The 23001-nt window shown below is 45.7% G+C and overlaps 1 protein-coding gene across 1 annotated transcript in view; it reads left to right on the forward strand.

Annotated features, from left to right (window-relative positions):
- The window catches only part of LOC138665537 (mannose-binding protein A-like), a 278073-nt gene that overhangs the window by 101538 nt on the left and 153534 nt on the right, over positions 1–23001 (forward strand). The window contains exon 5 of the mRNA XM_069753118.1: positions 16005–16091. Coding sequence (XP_069609219.1) covers positions 16005–16091 — 87 coding nt within the window. The remainder of the gene's footprint in view (positions 1–16004; positions 16092–23001) is intronic.

The following is a 23001-nucleotide window of genomic DNA, read 5'->3' on the forward strand; positions in this document are numbered from 1 at the left end:
GGAATGAGGTACCGCAGACAGGCGTAGTAGGCCTAACATAACAAAATTTGGCTGTAGGCACTTTTAAATTGGTTCCAGGGGTACACGGGCAGCAGTGGTCTGGTCAGTGGAGGACTAGTGGAAGGAGGGACCGCCGAAAGGCGTAGTAGGCCTAACATAACAAAATTTGGCTGTAGGCACTTTTAAATTGGTTCCAGGGGTACATGGGCAGCAGTGGTCTGGTCAGTGGAGGACTAGTGGAAGGAGGGACCGCAGACAGGCGTAGTAGGCCTAACATAGCAAAATTTGGCTGTAGGCACTTTTAAATTGGTTCCAGGGGTACACGGGCAGCAGTGGTCTGGTCAGTGGAGGACTAGTGGAAGGAGGGACCGCAGACAGGCGTAGTAGGCCTAACATAACAAAATTTGGCTGTAGGCACTTTTAAATTGGTTCCAGGGGTACACGGGCAGCAGTGGTCTGGTCAGTGGAGGACTAGTGGAAGGTGGGACCGCAGACAGGCGTAGTAGGCCTAACACAACAAAAATTGGCTGTAGGCACTTTAAAATTGTTTCCAGGGGTACACGGGCAGCAGGGGGCAGCTCACTGGAGGACTAGTGGAAGGAGGGACCGCAGACAGGCGTAGTAGACCTAACATAACAAAATTTGGCTGTAGGCAATTTTAAATTGGTTCCAGGGGTACACAGGCAGCAGTGGTGTGGTCAGAGGAGGACTAGTGGAATGAGGGACCGCAGACAGGCGTAGTAGGCCTAACATAACAAAATTTGGCTGTAGGCACTTTTAAATTGGTTCCAGGGGTACACGGGCAGCAGTGGACAAGTCACTGGAGGATTAGTGGAAGGAGGGACCGCAGACAGGCGTAGTAGGCCTAACATAACAAAAATTGGCTGTAGGCACTTTAAAATTGGTTCCAGGGGTACACGGGCAGCAGTGGACAGGTCACTGGAGCACTAGTGGAAGGAGGGACCGCAGACAGGCGTAGTAGGCCTAACATAACAAAATTTGGCTTTAGGCAGTTTTTAATTGGTTCCAGGGGTACACGGGCAGCAGTGGTCTGGTCAGTGGAGGACTAGTGGAAGGAGGGACCGCAGACAGGCGTAGTAGGCCTAACATAACAAAATTTGGCTGTAGGCACTTTTAAATTGGTTCCAGGGGTGCACGGGCAGCAGTGGTCTGGTCAGTGGAGGACTAGTGGAAGGAGGGACCGCAGACAGGCGTAGTAGGCCTAACATAACAAAATTTGGCTGTAGGCACTTTAAAATTGGTTCCAGGGGTACACGGGCAGCAGTGAACAGGTCACTGGCGGAATAGTGGAAGGAGGGACCGCTGACAGGCGTAGTAGGCCTAACATAACAAAATTCGGCTGTAGGCACTTGCAATTCTCTTGCAGGGGTACACAGGCAGCATTAGTGTTGTCAGCGGAGGCCGATTGTAATGAGTGTCTGCCAGTTAGTACTCCCAAAAAATAAATAGATGTTAATGTCTCGCATTACAACAAAACCAAAACACAAAAGGGTGGAATACTTAGGTACAGGGGTGGGCACCTCTACTGAGTTTTAGACCTAGTAATTTGGCGCAAATTATTTACTGGTGTAAATATAGGACACTGCCCCTGACTATGTTAAGTACCATCATACATGTCAACACAATAGTATTGTCAGTGCCAGGCATTGAATGATGTCAGCGCATAGACTAAACATTGGTGGAACTGTGACAGATAATTGTGCAAGTGGTGGAGCAATGTTTGAGCGGGGGGGGGGGAACTCTCTTGTGGCCGGCGGTACAGGCCCAGGGCCCCTCATGTTACAACAGTGTGTCTGACGTTGGGTGCGCACCACCACCGCCAGAGACACTTTATTGTACTATGAGGGACCCTGTGGCAGTGCCGTCGACCAAAAGCGGGCACACCCACCTCTTCAGACAAACGGCACTCTCACGGGTGCTTGCGCCAAGTGGCGAGACCACGGCCCCGTGGGGGGAGTTTGGCCATTTAGGGAGGTGTAAACATGTCGTATGCTGGACAATCAGCTGCTGCAAATTACGCGATTTGAAAAGTCTGTCAGAGTAGTCCGCAAGCAAGACCTTTTCATAGGAAAGCTAGGTGTCAGCCGGGCAAGGTGGGGCAAAAGAATTCGAAATCCAGTTGTGGTTCATTTTAATGAAGGTTAGATCATCAACATTTTGGGTAGCCAGACGAGTCCTTTTTTCGGTTAATATTGAACCTGCAGCACTGAATACTCTTTCTGATAGGACACTAGCTGCCGGGCAAGCAAGCTCCTGCAATGCATATTCTGCCAATTCTGGCCAGGTGCCTAATTTGGATGCCCAGTAATCAAATGGGAATGACGGTTGAGGGAGAACATCGATAAGGGATGAAAAATAGTTTGTAACCATACTGGACAAATGTTGTCTCCTGTCACTTTGAATTGATGCTGCAGTACTTGTCCTGTCTGCGGTCATAGCAAAATCACTCCACAACCTGGTCAGAAAACCCCCCTGTCCAACGCCACTTCTGATTTGTGCACCTCTAACGCCTCTGGCCTGCTGCCCCCTGCAGTTCGTGTGATAACGCTCACCGTCGCTGTGTGCTGGGAATGCCTGAATCAAACGGTCAACAAGAGTTGATTGTTTGGTTGCTAATATTAGTTCCAAGTTCTCATGTGGCATAATACTTTGCAATTTGCCTTTATAGCGAGGATCAAGGAGGCAGACCAACCAGTAATCGTCATCGTTCATCATTTTAGTAATGCGTGTGTCCCTGTTGAGGATACGTAAGGCATAATCCGCCATGTGGCCCAAAGTTCCAGTTGTCAAATCTGCGGTTGTGCTGGGTTGAGGGGCTGTTTCAGGCAAATCTACTTCACTTGTGTCCCTCAAAAACCCAGAACCCGGCCTTGCCACGCCACCAATTTCCAGTGTCCCCAGAAAAGCTTCTTCATTAAAAAAATACTCATCCCCATCATCCTCCTCGTCCTTCTCACCCTGTTCGCCCGCTACCTCGTCCTGTACACTGCCCTGACCAGACAATGGCTGACTGTCATCAAGGCTTTCCTCTTCCTCTGCTGCAGACGCCTGCTCCTTTATGTGCGTCAAACTTTGCATCAGCAGGCGCATTAGGGGGATGCTCATGCTTATTATGGCGTTGTCTGCACTAACCAGCCGTGTGCATTCCTCAAAACACTGAAGGACTTGACACATGTCTTGTATCTTCGACCACTGCACACCTGACAACTTCATGTCTGCCATCCTACTGCCTGCCCATGTATGTGTATCCTCCCACAAATACATAACAGCATGCCTCTGTTCGCACAGTCTCTGAAGCATGTGCAGTGTTGAGTTCCACCTTGTTGCAACGTCTATGATTAGGCGATGCTGGGGAAGGTTCAAAGACCGCTGATAGGTCTGCATACGGCTGGAGTGTACGGGCCAACGGCGGATATGCGAGCAAAGTCCGCGCACTTTGAGGAGCAGGTCGGATAACCCCAGATAACTTTTCAGGAAGCACTGCACCACCAGGTTTAAGGTGTGAGCCAGGCAAGGAATGTGTTTCAGTTGGGAAAGGGAGATGGCAGCCATGAAATTCCTTCCGTTATCACTCACTACCTTGCCTGCCTCAAGATCTACAGTGCCCAGCCACGACTGCGTTTCTTTCTGCAAGAACTCGGACAGAACTTCCGCGGTGTGTCTGTTGTCGCCCAAACACTTCATAGCCAATACAGCCTGCTGACGCTTGCCAGTAGCTGCCCCATAATGGGACACCTGGTGTGCAACAGTGGCAGCTGCGGATGGAGTGGTTGTGCGACTGCGGTCTGTGGACGAGCTCTCGCTTCTGCAGGAGGACGAGGAGGAGGAGGAGGGGGTGCGAACGGCTACAGCCAACTGTTTCCTAGACCGTGGGCTAGGCAGAACTGTCCCAAAATTGCTGTCCCCTGTGGACCCTGCATCCACCACATTCACCCAGTGTGCCGTGATGGACACGTAACGTCCATGGCCATGCCTACTGGTCCATGCATCTGTTGTCAGGTGCACCTTTGTACTCACAGATTGCCTGAGTGCATGGACGATGCGCTTTTTAACATGCTGGTGGAGGGCTGGGATGGCTTTTCTCGAAAAGAAGTGTCAACTGGGTAGCTCGTAGCGTGGTACAGCGAAGTCCATCAGGGCTTTGAAAGCTTCGCTTTCAACTAACCGGTAGGGCATCATCTCTAACGAGATTAGTTTAGCTATGTGGGCGTTCAAACCCTGTGTACGCAGATGCGAGGCTAAGTACTTCCTTTTTCTAACCATAGTCTCATGTAGGGTGAGCTGGACTGGAGAGCTGAAGATCGTGGAACTAGCGGGGGTGCCGGTGGACATGGCAGACTGAGAGACGGTGGGAGATGGTATTGTTGCTGCCAGTGCCCTAGATGCAGTGTTTCCTACTACGAAACTGGTGATTCCCTGACCCTGACTGCTTTGGCCTGGCAAAGAAACCTGCACAGATACTGCAGGTGGTGCGGAAAATGGTGGCCTTACACTGCCGGAAGGGATGTAGCGTTGCTGACTAGCTTCATTGGTCGAGGGTGCTACAACCTTAAGGGACGTTTGGTAGTTAGTCCAGGCTTGCAAATGCATGGTGGTTAAATGTCTGTGCATGCAACTTGTATTGAGACTTTTCAGATTCTGACCTCTGCTTAAGGTAGTTGAACATTTTTGACAGATGACTTTGCGCTTATCAATTGGATGTTGTTTAAAAAAATGCCAGACTGCACTCTTTCTAGCATCGGATCCCTTTTCAGGCATTGCAGACTGAGCTTTAACCGGATGGCCACGCTGTCCTCCAACAGGTTTTGGCTTTGCCACGCGTTTTGGGCCAGATACAGGCCCGGCAGATGGAACCTGTTGCGATGTTGATGCCTGCTGCGGCCCCTCCTCCTCCGCTTCAGAACTACTGCCGCCTGCACCCTGTTCCCCCAATGGCTGCCAATCGGGGTCAACAACTGGGTCATCTATAACCTCCTCTTCTAGCTCGTGTGCAACTTCGTCTGTGTCACCGTGTAAGTCGGTGGTATAACGTTCGTGACGGGGCACCATAGTCTCATCAGGGTCTGATTCTGGATCAGTACCCTGCGAGGGTAATGCTGTGGTCTGAGTCAAAGGACCAGCATAGTAGTCTGGCTGTGGTTGTGCATTAGTGCACTCCATGTCAGATTCAACTTGTAATGGGCATGGCCTTTTAACTGTTTCACTTTCTAAGCCAGGGACGGTATGTGTAAAGAGCTCCATGGAGTAACCCGTTGTGTCGCCTGCTGCATCCTTCTCTGTTGCTGTTTTTGCTGAAGAGGACAAGGACAAGGACAAGGACTTGTCCCTGACCGTGAACATCCACTAACGACGCGCTGCTTTTACATTTACCAGTTTCAGAAGAGGAGGCAAAAGAGCTAGAGGCTGAGTCAGCAAGGTAAGCCAAAACTTGCTCTTGCTGCTCCGGCTTTAAAATCGGTTGTCCTACTCCCAGAAAAGGGAGCGTTCGAGGCCTTGTGTAGCCAGACGACGAACCAGGCTCCACAGCTCGAGACTTAGGTGCTATATTGTTTTTCCCACGACCACCCGATGCTCCACTACCACTACCATCACTACCAGCTGGCAATGAACGCCCACGGCCACGACCTCTTCCACCAGACTTCCTCATTGTTTTAAAAACGTCACCAAACTAACGGTATTTGTTACTGTCAAACAACTTACAAGGTGAACTCTAACCTCTGTATGATTTAGAGATACCTTTATAGGTGGGTGAGACTGCAAGGAAAATCAGGCACGATGTTACACACTCTGTTTTCTGTGGCACCAAATGAGAGAGATGCCACACACGCAGGACTGTCACTCAAGCACAAAGGTCAATATTAATCTCCCACTGTTTTTTTTTTTTCAGGGAGAATTTAGACACCAAATTAAAAAAAAAAAACACTAGGCTTTCTATGGCCCACTATTTAAGAGAGATGGCACACTCAGGACTGGCACACAAGCAGAAAGGCCAATATTAATCTCCCACTGTTTTTTTTTTTTTCAGGGAGAATTTAGATACCAAATTTAAAATAAACAAAAAAAAGGCTTTCTATGGCCCACTATTTAAGAGAGATCGCACACTCAGGACTGGCACACGAGCAGAAAGGCAAATATTAATCTCCCACTGTTTTTTTTTTTTTTTTTTTCAGGGAGAATTTAGATACCAAATTAAAAAAAAAATATATATAGGCTTTCTATGGCCCACTATTTAAGAGAGATGGCACACTCAGGACTGGCAAACAAGCAGAAAGGCCAATATTAATCTCCCACTGATTTTTTTTATATTTCAGGGAGAATTTAGATACCAAATTTAAAATAAAAAAAAACTAGGCTTTCTATGGCCCACTATTTAAGAGAGATGGCACACTCAGGACTGGCACACGAGCAGAAAGGCCAATATTAATCTCCCACTGTTTTTCTTTTTTTCAGGGAGAATTTAGATACCAAATTAAAAAAAAAAAATCTAGGCTTTCTATGGCCCACTATTTAAGAGAGATGGCACACTCAGGACTGGCACATGAGCAGAAAGGCCAATATTAATCTCCCACTGTTTTTTTTTTTTTCAGGGAGAATTTAGATACCAAATTTAAAATAAAAAAAAACTAGGCTTTCTATGGCCCACTATTTAAGAGAGATGGCACACTCAGGACTGGCACACAAGCAGAAAGGCCAATATTAATCTCCCACTGATTTTTTTATTTTTCAGGGAGAATTTAGATACCAAATTTAAAATAAATAAAAACTAGGCTTTCTATGGCCCACTATTTAAGAGAGATGGCACACTCAGGACTGGCACATGAGCAGAAAGGCCAATATTAATCTGCCACTGTTTTTTTTTTTCAGGGAGAATTTAGATACCAAATTTAAAATAAAAAAAACTAGGCTTTCTATGGCCCACTATTTAAGAGAGATGGCACACTCAGGACTGGCACACAAGCAGAAAGGCCAATATTAATCTCCCACTGATTTTTTTATTTTTCATGGAGAATTTAGATACCAAATTTAAAATAAAAAAAAACTAGGCTTTCTATGGCCCACTATTTAAGAGAGATGGCACACTTTGGACTGGCACACGAGCAGAAAGGCAAATATTAATCTCCCACTGTTTTTTTTCAGGGAGAATTTAGATACCAAACTAAAAAAAAAAAATATATAGGCTTTCTATGGCCCACTATTTAAGAGAGATGGCACACTCAGGACTGGCAAACAAGCAGAAAGGCCAATATTAATCTCCCACTGATTTTTTTATTTTTCAGGGAGAATTTAGATACCAAATTTAAAATAAAAAAAAACTAGGCTTTCTATGGCCCACTATTTAAGAGAGATGGCACACTCAGGACTGGCACACGAGCAGAAAGGCCAATATTAATCTCCCACTGTTTTTTTTTTTTTCAGGGAGAATTTAGATACCAAATTAAAAAAAAAAAAAATAGGCTTTCTATGGCCCACTATTTAAGAGAGATGGCACACTCAGGACTGGCAAACAAGCAGAAAGGCCAATATTAATCTCCCACTGATTTTTTTTTTCAGGGAGAATTTAGATACCAAATGTAAAATAAAAAAAAACTAGGCTTTCTATGGCCCACTATTTAAGAGAGATGGCACACTCAGGACTGGCACACAAGCAGAAAGGCCAATATTAATCTCCCACTGATTTTTTTATTTTCATGGAGAATTTAGATACCAAATTTAAAATAAAAAAAAACTAGGCTTTCTATGGCCCACTATTTAAGAGAGATGGCACACTCAGGACTGGCACACGAGCAGAAAGGCCAATATTAATCTCCCACTGTTTTTTTTTTTTCAGGGAGAATTTAGATACCAAATTTAAAAAAAAAAAATAGGTTTTCTATGGCCCACTATTTAAGAGAGATGGCACACTCAGGACTGGCAAACAAGCAGAAAGGCCAATATTAATCTCCCACTGATTTTTTTATTTTTCAGGGAGAATTTAGATACCAAATTTAAAATAAAAAAAACTAGGCTTTCTATGGCACACTATTTAAGAGAGATGGCACACTCAGGACTGGCACACGGGCAGAAAGGCCAATATTAATCTCCCACTGTTTTTTTTTTTTTTTTTCAGGGAGAATTTAGATACCAAATTTAAAATAAAAAAAAACTAGGCTTTCTATGGCCCACTATTTAAGACAGATGGCACACTCAGGACTGGCACACAAGCAGAAAGGCCAATATTAATCTCCCACTGATTTTTTTAATTTTTCATGGAGAATTTAGATACCAAATTTAAAATAAAAAAAAACTAGGCTTTCTATGGCCCACTATTTAAGAGAGATGGCACACTAAGGACTGGAAAACAAGCAGAAAGGCCAATATTAATCTCCCACTGTTTTTTTTTTCAGGGAGAATTTAGATACCAAATTTAAAATAAAAAAAAAATAGGCTTTCTATGGCCCACTATTTAAGAGAGATGGCACACTCAGGACTGGCACATAAGCAGAAAGGCCAATATTAATCTCCCACTGGTTTTTTTTTTCAGGGAGAATTTAGATACCAAATTAAAAAAAAAAAAATAGGCTTTCTATGGCCCACTATTTAAGAGAGATGGCACACTCAGGACTGGCACTCTAGCAGAAATGCCAATCTTAATCTCCCACAACTTATTTTTTTAGGGAGAATTAAAAAAAAAATGTCCTACAATTACTATATACCCTGCAGTAATCTCAGACAGGTATGGCAGGCAGCAATAAGAAGGAGTGGACTGCTGCACAAATTAAATCAAAAGTGTGGACAAACAAAAAAGATAGCTGTGCAGAAAGGAAGGAACAGCAGGATTTGTGCTTTGAAAAAAACAGTTGGTTTGCACAGCGGCGTACACACAGCAATGCAGCTATCAGGGAGCCTTCTAGGGCAGCCCAATGAGCTACAGCGCTGAGGAAAAAAAAATGTAGCTTCCACTGTCCCTGCAAACAAAGGTGGTGTTGGACAGTGGAAATCGCTACAGCACAAGCGGTTTGGTGGTTAATGGACCCTGCCTAACACTATCCCTGCTTCTGATGAAGCGGCAGCAACCTCTCCCTATGCTCAGATCAGCAGCAGTAAGATGGCGGTCGGCGGGAACGCCCCTTTATAGCCCCTGTGATGCCGCAGACAGCAAGCCAATCACTGCAATGCCCTTCTCTAAGATGGTGGGGACCAGGACCTATGTCATCACGCTGCCCACACTCTGCGTCCACCTTCATTGGCTGAGAAATGGCGCTTTTCGCGTCATTGAAACGCGACTTTGGCACGAAAGTCGCGAACCGCATGGCCGACCCAACACAGGGATCGGGTCGGGTTTCGTGAAACCCGAATGTGCCAAAAGTCGGTGACTTTTGAAAATGAACGATCCGTTTCGCTCAACCCTAGTGCTGAGTGTTTTTCTCTGTGCAGCCAGCACTTCCGAGCACCAACTGGCGGTATTGGAGCCCAGGGAATCCAGGAGGAGCAGAGTGTATTCCGAGGCCTGCACTGGAGGCAGTTTAATATCTGTTGTGTCTGCGTGGCGGTCGCTGGACACGTTGCCGGATACACAGCAGGGGAGCAGCTGGCATTACTGAACCCCATTGACACATGAGCGAGTGTTTTCTCTGTGCAGCCAGCACTTCCGGGCACCAACTGGCAGTATTGGAACTCAGGGAATCCAGGAGGAGCAGAGTGTAGGCCGAGGCCTGCAATTGAGGCAGGTTAATGTCTGTTGTTGTGCCAGCATGGCGGTCACTGGACACATTGCCGGATACACAGCAGGGGAGCATCTGGCGTTACTGAGCCCCACTGACACATGAGCGAGTGTTTTTCTCTGTGCAGCCAGCACTTCCGAGCACCAACTGGCGGTGTTGGAGCCCAGGGAATCCAGGAGGAGTAGGGTGTAGGCCGAGGCCTGCAAAGGAGGCAGGTTAATGTCTGTTGTTGTGGCAGCGTGGCGGTCGCTAGACATTTTGCTGGATACACAGCAGGGGAGCAGCTGGCATTACTGAACCCCAATAATACTGGGTCATGTGTTGATTGTGCAGCCGGCACTTCTGAGCAGCAACTGGCAGTGTTGGAGCCCAGGGATTAAAGATCAGGTTGAAGAAACATGAACACAACAGGACACCCGGATACTGTTGCCAACCAAGTACGGTAGTTATTCTGGAGGAGGAGTGGCAAATTCCTGCAAGATCCAGGCCTTGTTCATTTTCATAAAAGTAAGCCGGTCGGCGGTCTGTTAGTACACCACCTGTGGCACTAAAGACACATTCTGATAATACACTAGCAGCAAAGCAAGCCAGCACCTCCAATGCATACTGGTTAAGCTCTGGCCATGTATACAGCTTAGAGACCCAAAACTTGAAGGGGGAAGAGCCGTCTGGGAGTACGCTGACAGTGCAAGACATGTAGTCTTTCACGATCTGACAGAATTGTGACTTCCTGCTGAGTGGACCCGTCTGTGATGGTGTAGACATTTGTGGCGGGCACACAAAACTTTGCCACTGTTGGGCCAGACTGGTCTTGCCTTGTGCTGAGGCACTGCTTCTGCTCCCTCTTTGCGCAGAGTTATCTCCACTGCTTTGACGTACTGAGCTGCTTTGCAAAGCACTAGCAGCACTTCTCTCGATTGGACTGGCGAAGATGATGGACTGCACCAGTGTGTCTTGGTACTCCCGCATTTTACGCTCCTGCTGCAATGGTGTTATGAGGGTTTGTAGATTGTCCCGGTAGCGCGGATCTAGGAGGGTGTACACCCAATAATCTGCAGTGGTAAGAATATGGGCGATGCCGCGGTCGTTTCTCAGGCACTGTAGCATGAAATCAACCATGTGCTGCAGACTGCCAACAGGACAAGAAACGCTGTCCCTTGCTTGAGGCGTGATCTCTGCCTGCTCTGCATCACCCCACGCTCACTCTACATTCTGACTACTGGAGATTTGTGTAACTCCCTCCTCTGGACAGATCTCTTCCTCCATTAACTCCTCCTCATCCTCCTCACAAAGTGTCCCCTGCCTAGGCCTTTGCGAGGAACCACGTCGCGCAGACTGTCCAGAAGCAGATGGCATTTCTAATTCCTCATCCTCCACCTCTTCCACCACCTCATCCCTTAGCGCTTGCAGTGTTTTTTCAAGCAGACAGAAAAGGGGGACAGTCATGCTGACTAGTGCATCATCTGCACTTGCCATCCGCGTGGAATCATCGAAGGCACGCAAAACCTGGCAGACGTCCTTCATAGTGGCCCACTCAGTGGTTGTGAAGTCTGAATGGCGCGCGGTGTGACTTCTTTGCGCCTGATGCAGCTGGCACTCCATTACTGCTGGCTGCTGCTCACACAACCGCTCCAACATATGTAACGTTGAATTCCACCTGGTGGAATATGATGCGATGTTCTGGAAGGCTTTGCGCTGCAGAGTTGCAATGCGTGATCTTGCCATGCTGGAACGCCGCAAGTGAGCACACTCTAGGCGGACCTTGTGCAGCAGTGCATCAAGATCCTGATAGTCCCTCAAAAAACTCTGAACGACCAAGTTGAGCACATGTGCCAGACATGGTAGGTGAGTGAGGTTGCCTAGGCCCAGAACTGCCACCAGAGTTTGGTCATTGTCACACACTACCATGCCTGGCTGGAGATTCGCTGGCACAAACCACACGTCGCTCTCCTGCTTGATGGCAATACAGAGCTCCTGCACTATGTGGCTTCGATTCCCCAAAGAAATTAATTTCAATACGGCCTGTTGATGTTTGGCCATGGCTGTGCTCATATTGGTTGGAACAGGTAAGCGTTCTCGAGTCCATGTGGAGGTGGACGTGATGGCTCCTGCAGCAATGATTCTGAGGTACTGGAGTATGAGGAGGAGTCAATGTGCACAGACTGGATTCCTGCAATCCTAGGTGTTGGCAGAACACGAATTGCGCCACTCTCATGATCTGTACCCGGCTCCACAACATTAACCCAATGGGCGGTGAGGGAATGGTATCATCCTTGTCCGTCGTGACTGGTCCACGCATCGGTGGTGAGGTGGACCTTGCTACTGACAGCATTTAGTAACGCATGTTTAATGTTTCCCTCCACATGCTTTTGTAGGGCATGGATGGCTTGCCTGCTGAAATAAAAGCAGCTGGGCATATTGTATTGTGGGACTGCCAATGCCATCAAGTTACAGAAGCTGTCAGTCTCCACCAGCCTGAATGAGAGCATTTCAAAGGACAGTAGTTTTGCAATGCCTGCATTCAGAGCCTGTGCTCGTGGGTGGTTTGCCGAGAATGGCCACCTTTTCTCCCATGCCTGTGCTACCGATGGCTGTAGAGTGGGCTGGGAGTGTGAAATTGACTGGGAACGTGGTGCTGTGGGTGGAATTACACTGGGTCTCTGGACAACGGTGCCAGAGGTTCTTCCATGGCGATCCTGTGAGGAAGCCGAACCAGCTGTGTGTGAGCTGAAGGAAGAAGCTACAACACGAGCTGAAGAGGTGGTAGGTGCTGCTGTAGGTTGGCCTAGGTCTTCAGTGTGTTTTTGTAATTCCACCATGTGCTTGGTCCGCACATGTTTCCACATATTTGTGGTATTGAGGTTGCTGACACTTTTCCCTCATTTGATTTTCTCATGACACAGCTTGCATTTGACAAAGCAAATGTAAGCTGCAATTGTGTCAAAAAAGGACCAGGCACTGCAAGTCTTGGGAGCACCCGCTTTGGCTTTTGGAAGAGGCATGCTCCTAATGGGTGCCAAAGTGGAGGCTACAGGCAACGCAGTCTTCCCCCTCCCTCTCCCTCTTTGGGGCGTTCGGGGAATTTCTTCCTCAGAGCTGCTCCCACCACCTTCCTGTACCTCACTCCATGATGGGACAAGGACCTCATCATCTACGCTACCCTTTTCCACCAACTGCTTCTCCTGGGTAGTCTCGGCAGCAGAGTACGCACCAGAAAGTGGCACCTGAGTCTCATCATCAGATACGTACTGAGGTGTGCTGAATGGAGGCACTGTCCCACCCGCCTCTTCAGATTCAGAGAGACAAAGCTGTTGGGCATCACTGCATACTGCCTCTTCTTCATATTCTAGAATGCTGCTTGGCTGGCCCCCTATTTCCAAGCCATTTTCAGAGATTCAGAGAACAGAAGTAGAGATGGCTCCTGTCCTGGGCTCTCTGACTGCCTGGGCAATTTGACAGGTGGTGAAGAGACAGATGGTTGCTCTTCAGTGATCTTTGCCTGAGAGGATGTGGCACTAATTGAAGTCGATGCGTTAGCTGCCATCCATCAGACAACGGCTTCAATTTGTTTGATCCGCAGCAGCGGGGTACGGCGAGCTCCTACAAAGCTGCGCATCAAGGTCTGTTCCCTGCTAAAACTGGGGGATGATTAGTCACTGGTGCCCGCAGCAGGCACAGAATCCCCACGTCTTCTCCCTGCTCCATGACCACGACCACTTGCCTTACTCCCTGCCTTCTTCATCTTGGTAGACTTATAAAGATAGGCAGAAAAGTACTAAGGGCTTAGTGTGCTTATTCCTGAACAGCTGCTAACAGGTATAAGAAACACTAATTTTATAAAGTGTGGACTACACTTTAATATGAGCTAATGTGGCCTACACAACTGTAAAGTGGAGTGTTTGGTGAACTTTATAAACTTTTGGTTTGTTTCGCAGAACAGACACTACAGAGTGAGCTGCACTCACACACAGACCGTGCAGACAGCCGAGAACGGCGGTGGAAGGCCAAGAAAAGCTCCTCTATCTAATCTTATATAGTGTTTTTCCACAATCTAGCAGGATACGGATGGAAAGCCACTAATAGGATAAATTTGAAAAAATGTGCAGCAGGCTGCACTAATTGCAATAAAGGACAATAGATTGAGCAGTATGAGGCAGTGACGCACCCTGAGATGACCACGACCGGCTGTGGCGGTGGACAGACTACAGAGTGAGCTGCACTCACACACACAGAGACCTTGCAGACAGCTGTGAACAGTGCCGAAAGGCAAAAGCAAGGTTCTCACACAGCGGTTGCTAAATAAGCCTGGGTAAAGCACAGTAAAGCAAATCACTATCTCAAAACTGGCCCTCAGTCAGAACACAGCGTCCTGTCCCTATCTGAATTCACAGCAGAGTGAACCCAAAATGGCGGGGGCGACTTTTATAGGGCATCATAACATCACTTCAGCAGCCAATCACAGCCATGCCAGTAGTTACATGCCCACCATGCAGAACAGGATGTGCCCACACTTCTAATCATTCCTCATTTGCTGAATTAAATAAAACCGGACTTTGCATTATGGGAACTTCCGATTGCAGTATCCGATATACTGAAAGTATCGGAACTCCGTATCGGAATTCCGATACCACGAATATCGGCCGATACCCGATACTTTCGGTATCGGAATGCTCAACACTTGTTACCTGTTAGGGGCCCACTCAGATGCTTCGCCCCCCCCCCTCTTGGCCAAATCCCTATTTACGCCTCTGATTCCAAACATGCACATTAATAGGAAATCAGGAAGAGGACAATCACTTTTTCACACAACTGTATGTAAGATTGTTAGTAGACTATTGCAAGTACAAGTAAAGTGTCCCAAATACAATTAGATTGTTATTATTATTATTATTATTATTATTATTATTATTATTATTATTATTTATTTATATAGCACCATTGATTCCATGGTGCTGTACATGAGAAGGGGTTACATACAAGTTACAAATATCACATACAGTAAACAAACTAACAATGACGGACTGATACAGAGGGGCGAGGACCCTGCCCTTGCGGGCTTACATTCTACAGGATTATGGGGAAGGAGACAGTAGGTTGAGGGTGATTGTTATAAGAACAAATAGTCATAAGTGTCAGTTGACTACTATATGAAAAGAAAGATTTTGTAACCACCAACCATGTTCCCTTATGAATAGTGTTGAGCGATACCGTCCGATACTTGAAAGTATCGGTATCGGATAGTATCGGCCTATACCCGAAAAATATCGGATATCGCCGATACCGATATCCGATACCAATACAAGTCAATGGGACATCAAGTATCGGAATGTATCCTCATGGATCCCAGGGTCTGAAGGAGAGGAAACTCTCCTTCAGGCCCTGGGATCCATATTAAAGTGTAAAATAAAGAATTAAAATAAAAAATATTGTTATATTCACCTCTCCGGCGGCCCCTGGACATCAGCGGGAGGATCCGGCGTCCGGCACGGCTTCTTTCTTCAAAATGCGCGCCTTCAGGACCTGTGGAATGACGTCCCGGCTTCTGATTGGTCGCGTGCCGCCCATGTGACCGCCACGCGACCAATCAGAAGCCGCGACGTCATTCCTCAGGTCCTAGAAGGCGCTCATTCTAGGACTTTAGCTGAGGAATGACGTCGCGGCTTCTGATTGGTCGCGTGGCGGTCACATGGGCGGCACGCGACCAATCAGAAGCCGGGACGTCATTCCACAGGTCCTGAAGGCGCGCATTTTGAAGAAAGAAGCCGTGCCGGACGCCGGATCCTCCCGCTGATGTCCAGGGGCCGCCGGAGAGGTGAATATAACAATATTTTTTATTTTAATTCTTTATTTTACACTTCCGATACCGATACCCGATATCACAAAAATATCGGATCTCGGTATCGGAATTCCGATACCGCAAGTATCGGCCGATACCCGATACTTGCGGTATCGGAATGCTCAACACTACTTATGAAAGACTCAGTAACCAACAAATTCATTGCTGCCTTGCAAGTAAAGTTGTTCAACTGACATCCATGTATGACTGTATGCCTGCTTTTATTCTGCCATTTCTGAGTGGGGAACCATACTGTAACTCCTAGAGGGGCCTAAATTATTTTTAAAATAAATAGAGTTGCACCACTCTTCGCAACAAGAATGAAATCAACCTTTTAACGTGGGCTAAGGAGTTGGGAATGTGGCTGTGTTTTTTCATTGTACAATACTACAAGCCATATTTGTAAAAAATAAATAGACTTATAAATGCATCTTTTTTTTTTTCAGAATTGGTTAGAAATATCCAAAGCAAATTGGCATCACTTGAAGCACAGATGAATCAGTTGCAGCTCAGTATATCCAAAAGAACAAAAGGTTAGTTAAGCTATAATGCATATTCCTGCCATACTAAAAAGTATTGAAAAAGGCTAATGGGACAATTCAAGCCCAATAGAGTTTAGTTTTCTCCAAAAAACAATGTAAAGAATAGAGCGATACTGCTCACCTACTATGGTTATCTAAGCCGCAACACTAGCAGAGTTTCATATTAGAGGTTGTCCAGCTGCTGAAACTACACAGATTGCTAGATTCAAAGTGGTATTAAGATACAATGGGGAAAATAAGTATTTGATACACTGACGATTTTGCAAGTTTTCCCATCTGCAAACAATGGACACATCGGTCATTTTAATTTTTAGGTAGACTTCAACTGTGAGAGGTAGAATCTAAAAATCAAAAAGACAAAAAAACAGAAAAGACACCTATCCACACACTCAATGAATCACACTCCAACTTCTCCATCTTTGCCAAAACTAAAGAGCCTAAGGACACCACAGACAAAATTGCAGACCTGCAAAAGGCTGTGATGTGTTGCAGTACAATAGAAAAGCAGCTTGGTGAGAAGACAACAACTGCTAGCACAATTATTAGAAAATGGAAGAAACACAAAATTAGAGATGAGCAAACTTGTTAGGAAAACATTCAACAATCTCAAATTCATGACGAACGTAGCTAATGTGGATTTGTGTTCAGATTCCGAGCATTTTTCCTAGCTAAATTTGGGCGCAGTTCAGTAAATGATCTTGTTTCCACTAATGCTTTTGTTAGGACTTAGGCTAGGACAGTGATGCTGTATGATGAGTGAGGTGGACTTGTTTTATGAGAGGAGAGGGTGTGTATAGGTCAGAGGAGGGTTTGACTATACTTTTTTTAATTAACTCAATGAGTGTAAATTCTGGCAGCCAATCAAGGTGCAGAAACCATTCACAACATCCAGACACAAGCGCTTCAGTCATTGGCTCCCGAAGTCATGTGTCCTTCTCCATATAAAATGTTGACATGTAGCTTTGGTTCCACCATTTTATCAGTATAACAACGCAGACAGGCTTCTCCTGCTGCTGCAAGATGTCATAATGTTTGGTAGGATCCTGTGTGCAATTGACCTTCCAGCATCTGACTAGTTTTTGCTAATAGAGTTGTGCAGGCAGGAGTCCAGATTTCCTAATCAAAATCATTTGAGATAATATTGTTGTGCAGGTACCAGGTCCCATTTCCTAATCAAAATTGTTTGAGGGTTATAATAGAGTTTAGGTATCAAGCCCCATTTCCCAATCAAAATAGATTGGGTAATATTGTTGTGCACGTACAAGGTCCCATTATGTAATCAAAATTATTCGGACTAATATTGTTGTGCAGGTACCAGACCCAATTTCCTAATCAAAATTGTTTGGGCTAATATTGATGTGCAGGATCCCGGCCCCATTTCCTAACCAAAATTGTTTGGGCTAATATTGGTGTGCAGGTACCATGCCTCATTTCCTAGTCAGAAACGTTTGGGCTAATACTGTGTTGCAGTCAGGAGGAGTTCACATTTCATAATCAAAATCATTTGGGGTAATGTTGAGGTATAGGCATCAGGCCCAATTTCCTAATGAAAATAATTTGGGTTAACATTGTTGTGAAGGTACCAGGCCCTATTTCCTAACTAAAATCATTTGGGCTAATGTTGTTGTGCAAGTACCAGGCCCCCTTTCTTAATAAAAATCGTTTGGGCTAATATTGGAGTGCAGGCACCAGGCTCCATTTTCTAATCAAAATCCTTTGGCCTAATACTGTGTTGCAGTGAGGATGAGTTTACATTTCCTAATTAAAATTATTTGGACTTATATTGTTGTGCAGGTACCAGGCCCCATTTCCTAAACAAAATTGTTTGGGCTAATATTTGGGTGCAGGCTCAAGACCTCATTTCCTAATCAAAATCGTTAGGGCTAATACTGTTGTAAAGGCACAATATCTCAGCAAATAAATACTGTTTGTTAATTGAGCTACAGGTGACTGACAGGTCTAGACCCAGGATTGTGGAACACCTGGTTAAAAGAGGGGAAGGATACATCCAACTTGAGTGGGAAAAATTGAGGTTGTGGTGGAAGAGGGAATAGTCTTGGTGTTCGTAATGTACGTGGGATAGGTGGTAATGTTACTGAAAGCTCTACTGAACAAACACCGTCTTGATTCCCTTTCTTTGGCCGGTGTCACACTTGCAACTGCAATGCATAAAACTCGCGCGAGTCTCTTGCCTCAATACCCGGCAGCATAGAAATGCATGTAGCGGCATACTCTGGTCCTGAGTGCTAGCGGCAGTGCCGGGTATTAAGGCGAGAGACTCATGCGAGTTGTGACACCGGCCTTTGGCAGATGCACAGCGGTGCACCTTGTAGATGAGGGCTAGAAAGAGCATGTGCTCCAAAGGATGGCAAACGCTGTATCAAGTGGCTGGTCATCTAGAGATGAGCAAACTTTTCAAGATTTGTTTCAGTTGAGATTTGCAGAACGGACCGCCGTTCGCTGAACTGTTCGTCGTTTGTACACGAAACCAATTAGATTCAATGGGAGGAAAAAACAAACACATAGACAAAACCTTAAGAGGTGACAGAAAGCTTACCAATCAGCTAAAGTTAGGGGCAGACACCATGAAAAGTGGCATCAATTGACCAACAGTAGTAATTTGCAAATGGCACAGCAGCACTCAGCCATGGGCAGTGCATGAGATATCAGGGCCTGGCCCAGCATTTACAGCATGGAATTGAAGATTTAATGAGGACCCGGTGGTTAAAGGAGCGGTATTATTATTCCAGCTTCACTCAGATGGCACAAATATCAGTTTCATACAATAATACAGTATTGGTAGAAAAATGTAAGTAAAATAACACAGGTAGTTGAGTGAAAGTAAGGCCGGCGTCACACTACCGTGTTTTACGGACGTAAGAGAGGTGCTGAAAATACGGATTGCATACGGTACAATGCTTCTCTCTGCCCCAGCTCCTATCAGCCGTATTTTACTGATCCGTATTATACGGTGTTCTATGGCTGTAGAAAATCGCAGCATGCTGCGTTTGTCAGCGTATTGCGCAAAAAAATACACCAATGAGAGTCTATGGGGGCCAGAAAAATACGGAATGTACACGGACCAGCAGTGTGACTTGCGAGAAATACGCAGCGGTGTTCTATAGAAAAGCCGGCAATTCAGTGCGGTGTACAGTAAAATCACACTGACAGGTTAGAATAAAATAGCTATAATAAATGTCTACACATAGTATAGGGGTATATATATATATATGTCAGTGAGACACATATACAGTATGTATATACAGTGGTGCAAAAAAGTATTTAGTCAGTCAGCAATAGTGCAAGTTCCACCACTTAAAAAGATGAGAGGCGTCTGTAATTTACATCATAGGTAGACCTCAACTATGGGAGACAAACTGAGAAAAAAAAATCCAGAAAATCACATTGTCTGTTTTTTTAACATTTTATTTGTATATTATGGTGGAAAATAAGTATTTGGTCAGAAACAAAATTTCATCTCAATACTTTGTAATATATCCTTTGTTGGCAATGACAGAGGTCAAACGTTTTCTGTAAGTCTTCACAAGGTTGCCACACACTGTTGTTGCTATGTTGGCCCATTCCTCCATGCAGATCTCCTCTAGAGCAGTGATGTTTTTGGCTTTTTGCTTGGCAACACGGACTTTCAACTCCCTCCAAAGGTTTTCTATAGGGTTGAGATCTGGAGACTGGCTAGGCCACTCCAGGACCTTGAAATGCTTCTTACGAAGCCACTCATTCGTTGCCCTGGCAGTGTGCTTTGTATCATTGTCATGTTGAAAGACCCAGCCACGTTTCATCTTCAATGCCCTTGCTGATGGAAGGAGGTTTGCACTCAAAATCTCACGATACATGGCCCCATTCATTCTTTCATGTACCCGGATCAGTCGTCCTGGCCCCTTTGCAGAGAAACAGCCCCAAAGCATGATGTTTCCACCACCATGCTTTACAGTAGGTATGGTGTTTGATGGATGCAACTCAGTATTCTTTTTCCTCCAAACACGACAAGTTGTGTTTCTACCAAACAGTTTCAGTTTGGTTTCATCAGACCATAGGACATTCTCCCAAAACTCCTCTGGATCATCCAAATGCTCTCTAGCAAACTTCAGACGGGCCCGGACATGTACTGGCTTAAGCAGTGGGACACGTCTGGCACTGCAGGATCTGAGTCCATGGTGGTGTAGTGTGTTACTTATGGTAGGCCTTGTTACATTGGTCCCAGCTCTCTGCAGTTCATTCACTAGGTCCCCCCGCGTGGTTCTGGGATTTTTGCTCACCGTTCTTGTGATCATTCTGACCCCACGGGGTGGGATTTTGCGTGGAGCCCCAGATCGAGGGAGATTATCAGTGGTCTTGTATGTCTTCCATTTTCTAATTATTGCTCCCACTGTTGATTTCTTCACTCCAAGCTGGTTGGCTATTGCAGATTCAGTCTTCCCAGCCTGGTGCAGGGCTACAATTTTGTTTCTGGTGTCCTTTGACAGCTCTTTGGTCTTCACCATAGTGGAGTTTGGAGTCAGACTGTTTGAGGGTGTGCACAGGTGTCTTTTTATACTGATAACAAGTTTAAACAGGTGCCATTACTACAGGTAATGAGTGGAGGAAAGAGGAGACTCTTAAAGAAGAAGTTACAGGTCTGTGAGAGCCAGAAATCTTGATTGTTTGTTTCTGACCAAATACTTATTTTCCACCATAATATGCAAATAAAATGTTAAAAAAACAGACAATGTGATTTTCTGGATTTTTTTTTCTCAGTTTGTCTCCCATAGTTGAGGTCTACCTATGATGTAAATTACAGACGCCTCTCATCTTTTTAAGTGGTGGAACTTGCACTATTGCTGACTGACTAAATACTTTTTTGCCCCACTGTATATTAATATTTCATACAGCGCTAGATAGCTTAAAAGCCGGTAATTCAATTGCTGGCTTTTGCTATCTCCTTCCCAAACCCGACATGATATGAGACATGGTTTACATACAGTAAACCATTTCATATCCCTTTTTTTTTGCATATTCCACACTACTAATGTTAGTAGTGTGTATGTGCAAAATTTGGGCGCTGTAGCTATTAATTTAAAGGGTTAAATTGCGGAAAAAATTGGCGTGGGCTCCCGCGCAATTTTCTCCGCCATAATGGTAAAGCCAAAAAAAGCAAGCAGATGACCGACAGCACTCACTTATATGGGCGCTCGTTCCATATCCAGGGAACCCTCCTGGGTAGAACTTCAATATCCACACAAAGGAACAGCGCTCCACCGGGTGTAATAATCCAAAAGAACTCTTTATTCAGCCATATAACATCAGCAACGTTTCGACCATATGCTGGTCTTTTTCAAGCATACAAACAAGGCGGCAGGGCGGTCTTAAATGGCATGGGACGAAACTGATCATCGGAAGGTATGGGATATTGTTGTTTTTTTATTTTACCTTTTTTACAGAGCGAGGGTCTTCAGGTGGATTACCAGTATAATAAACTTTTCCAGCAACCTGTGTTTTTATTTCATTAAAAGACTTTGTAATAATGTGTGTTTGTTTTTTAACCATTTCAGACAATTGGATTAATAATGGATAGGTGTCATAATTGACGCCTCTCCATTATTAATCTGGCTTAATGCCACCTTACAATAGCAAGGTGACATTAACCCTTCATTACCCCATATCCCACCACTACACGGGAATGGGAAGAGAGTGGCGAAGTGCCAGAATAGGCGCATCTTCCAGATGTGCCTTTTCTTGGGGTGGCTGGGGGCAGATGTTTTTATAGCCAGTGGGGCCAATGACCATGGAGCCTCTCCAGGCTATTAGTATCTGCCCTCAATCACTGAATTTACCATTCTCCACACAAAGGAACAGCGCTCCACCGGGTGTAATAATCCAAAAGAACTCTTTATTCAGCCATATAACATCAGCAACGTTTTGACCATATGCTGGTCTTTTTCAAGCATACAAACATGGCGGCAGGGCGGTCTTATATAGTGTGGACACCACGCAGGGAGCCAATCACTATTCAGTGCCACCCACCTTACTTCTTAGTACAAAAATACCAAAATTTTAGACATCAGACACTGGTGCATACATATAAATAACAATAAAACATTATCCCCATTGCAATAATTATATTAATTCGTATAGAATGTTCTGAAAAGCGCTTTGTTTACACTTCTCCTCCATAGGTTTATTTGCTTCTTTGTTGCCATAGTACTCAGCGGCCAATCGGGTACCCCTTCCAATATATTTCTTATTAGCCATGTATCGGCTAGGCGCCAGGAATTTCATGCAGCCAATCAGTATGATCCTTTCATACAGGCCCCCACAACTCCCCCAATCTAGATCCTTTATACAGCCTGTGTTCTCACATGTCGTCACCGGCATCCACCGGCGTCTACACTGAGCGACGGGCGCCGGGGTAGTGAGGCGCGCGCGCACCAGCGCCTTCCCGGGCTACGTCACGTCACATGACATGATCAGAGACACGCCCAGGGATGACGCAGGCCCGCGTCGCACCACAAAAACAGCCCCACGCATCCATCGGGCAAAAAGATTGCCCGGGGGTTCATTGATGCTTCACCATGGAAACCCACCCAGACGGCAGGCAGGGCCGTGGAGCAAGGGCGCAGGCGCGCCATGTCAGGGCCGTGTCTCATCTGGAATCACCTTCCGAGGCATGCCCCCACATGACGCAACCCCGCGTAACCCGGCAACCACCCCACACACTCGCCGAACAGGCTGGTAACCAGGACGCCGTAACAACATATAAGAAGGCACCTAACCACATATCTAGAGTTACCTTCTACTATTAGTCCTAATATGGCTCTGAATAGTATATATTACATATTAATTCACAAATTAATATAAAAATAGCTGAGATAGCAAAACACCCATGTGAAAAAAACACAAAACA

This window comes from Ranitomeya imitator, chromosome 2, assembly GCF_032444005.1.
Source record: "Ranitomeya imitator isolate aRanImi1 chromosome 2, aRanImi1.pri, whole genome shotgun sequence".
NCBI lineage: Eukaryota > Metazoa > Chordata > Amphibia > Anura > Dendrobatidae > Ranitomeya > Ranitomeya imitator.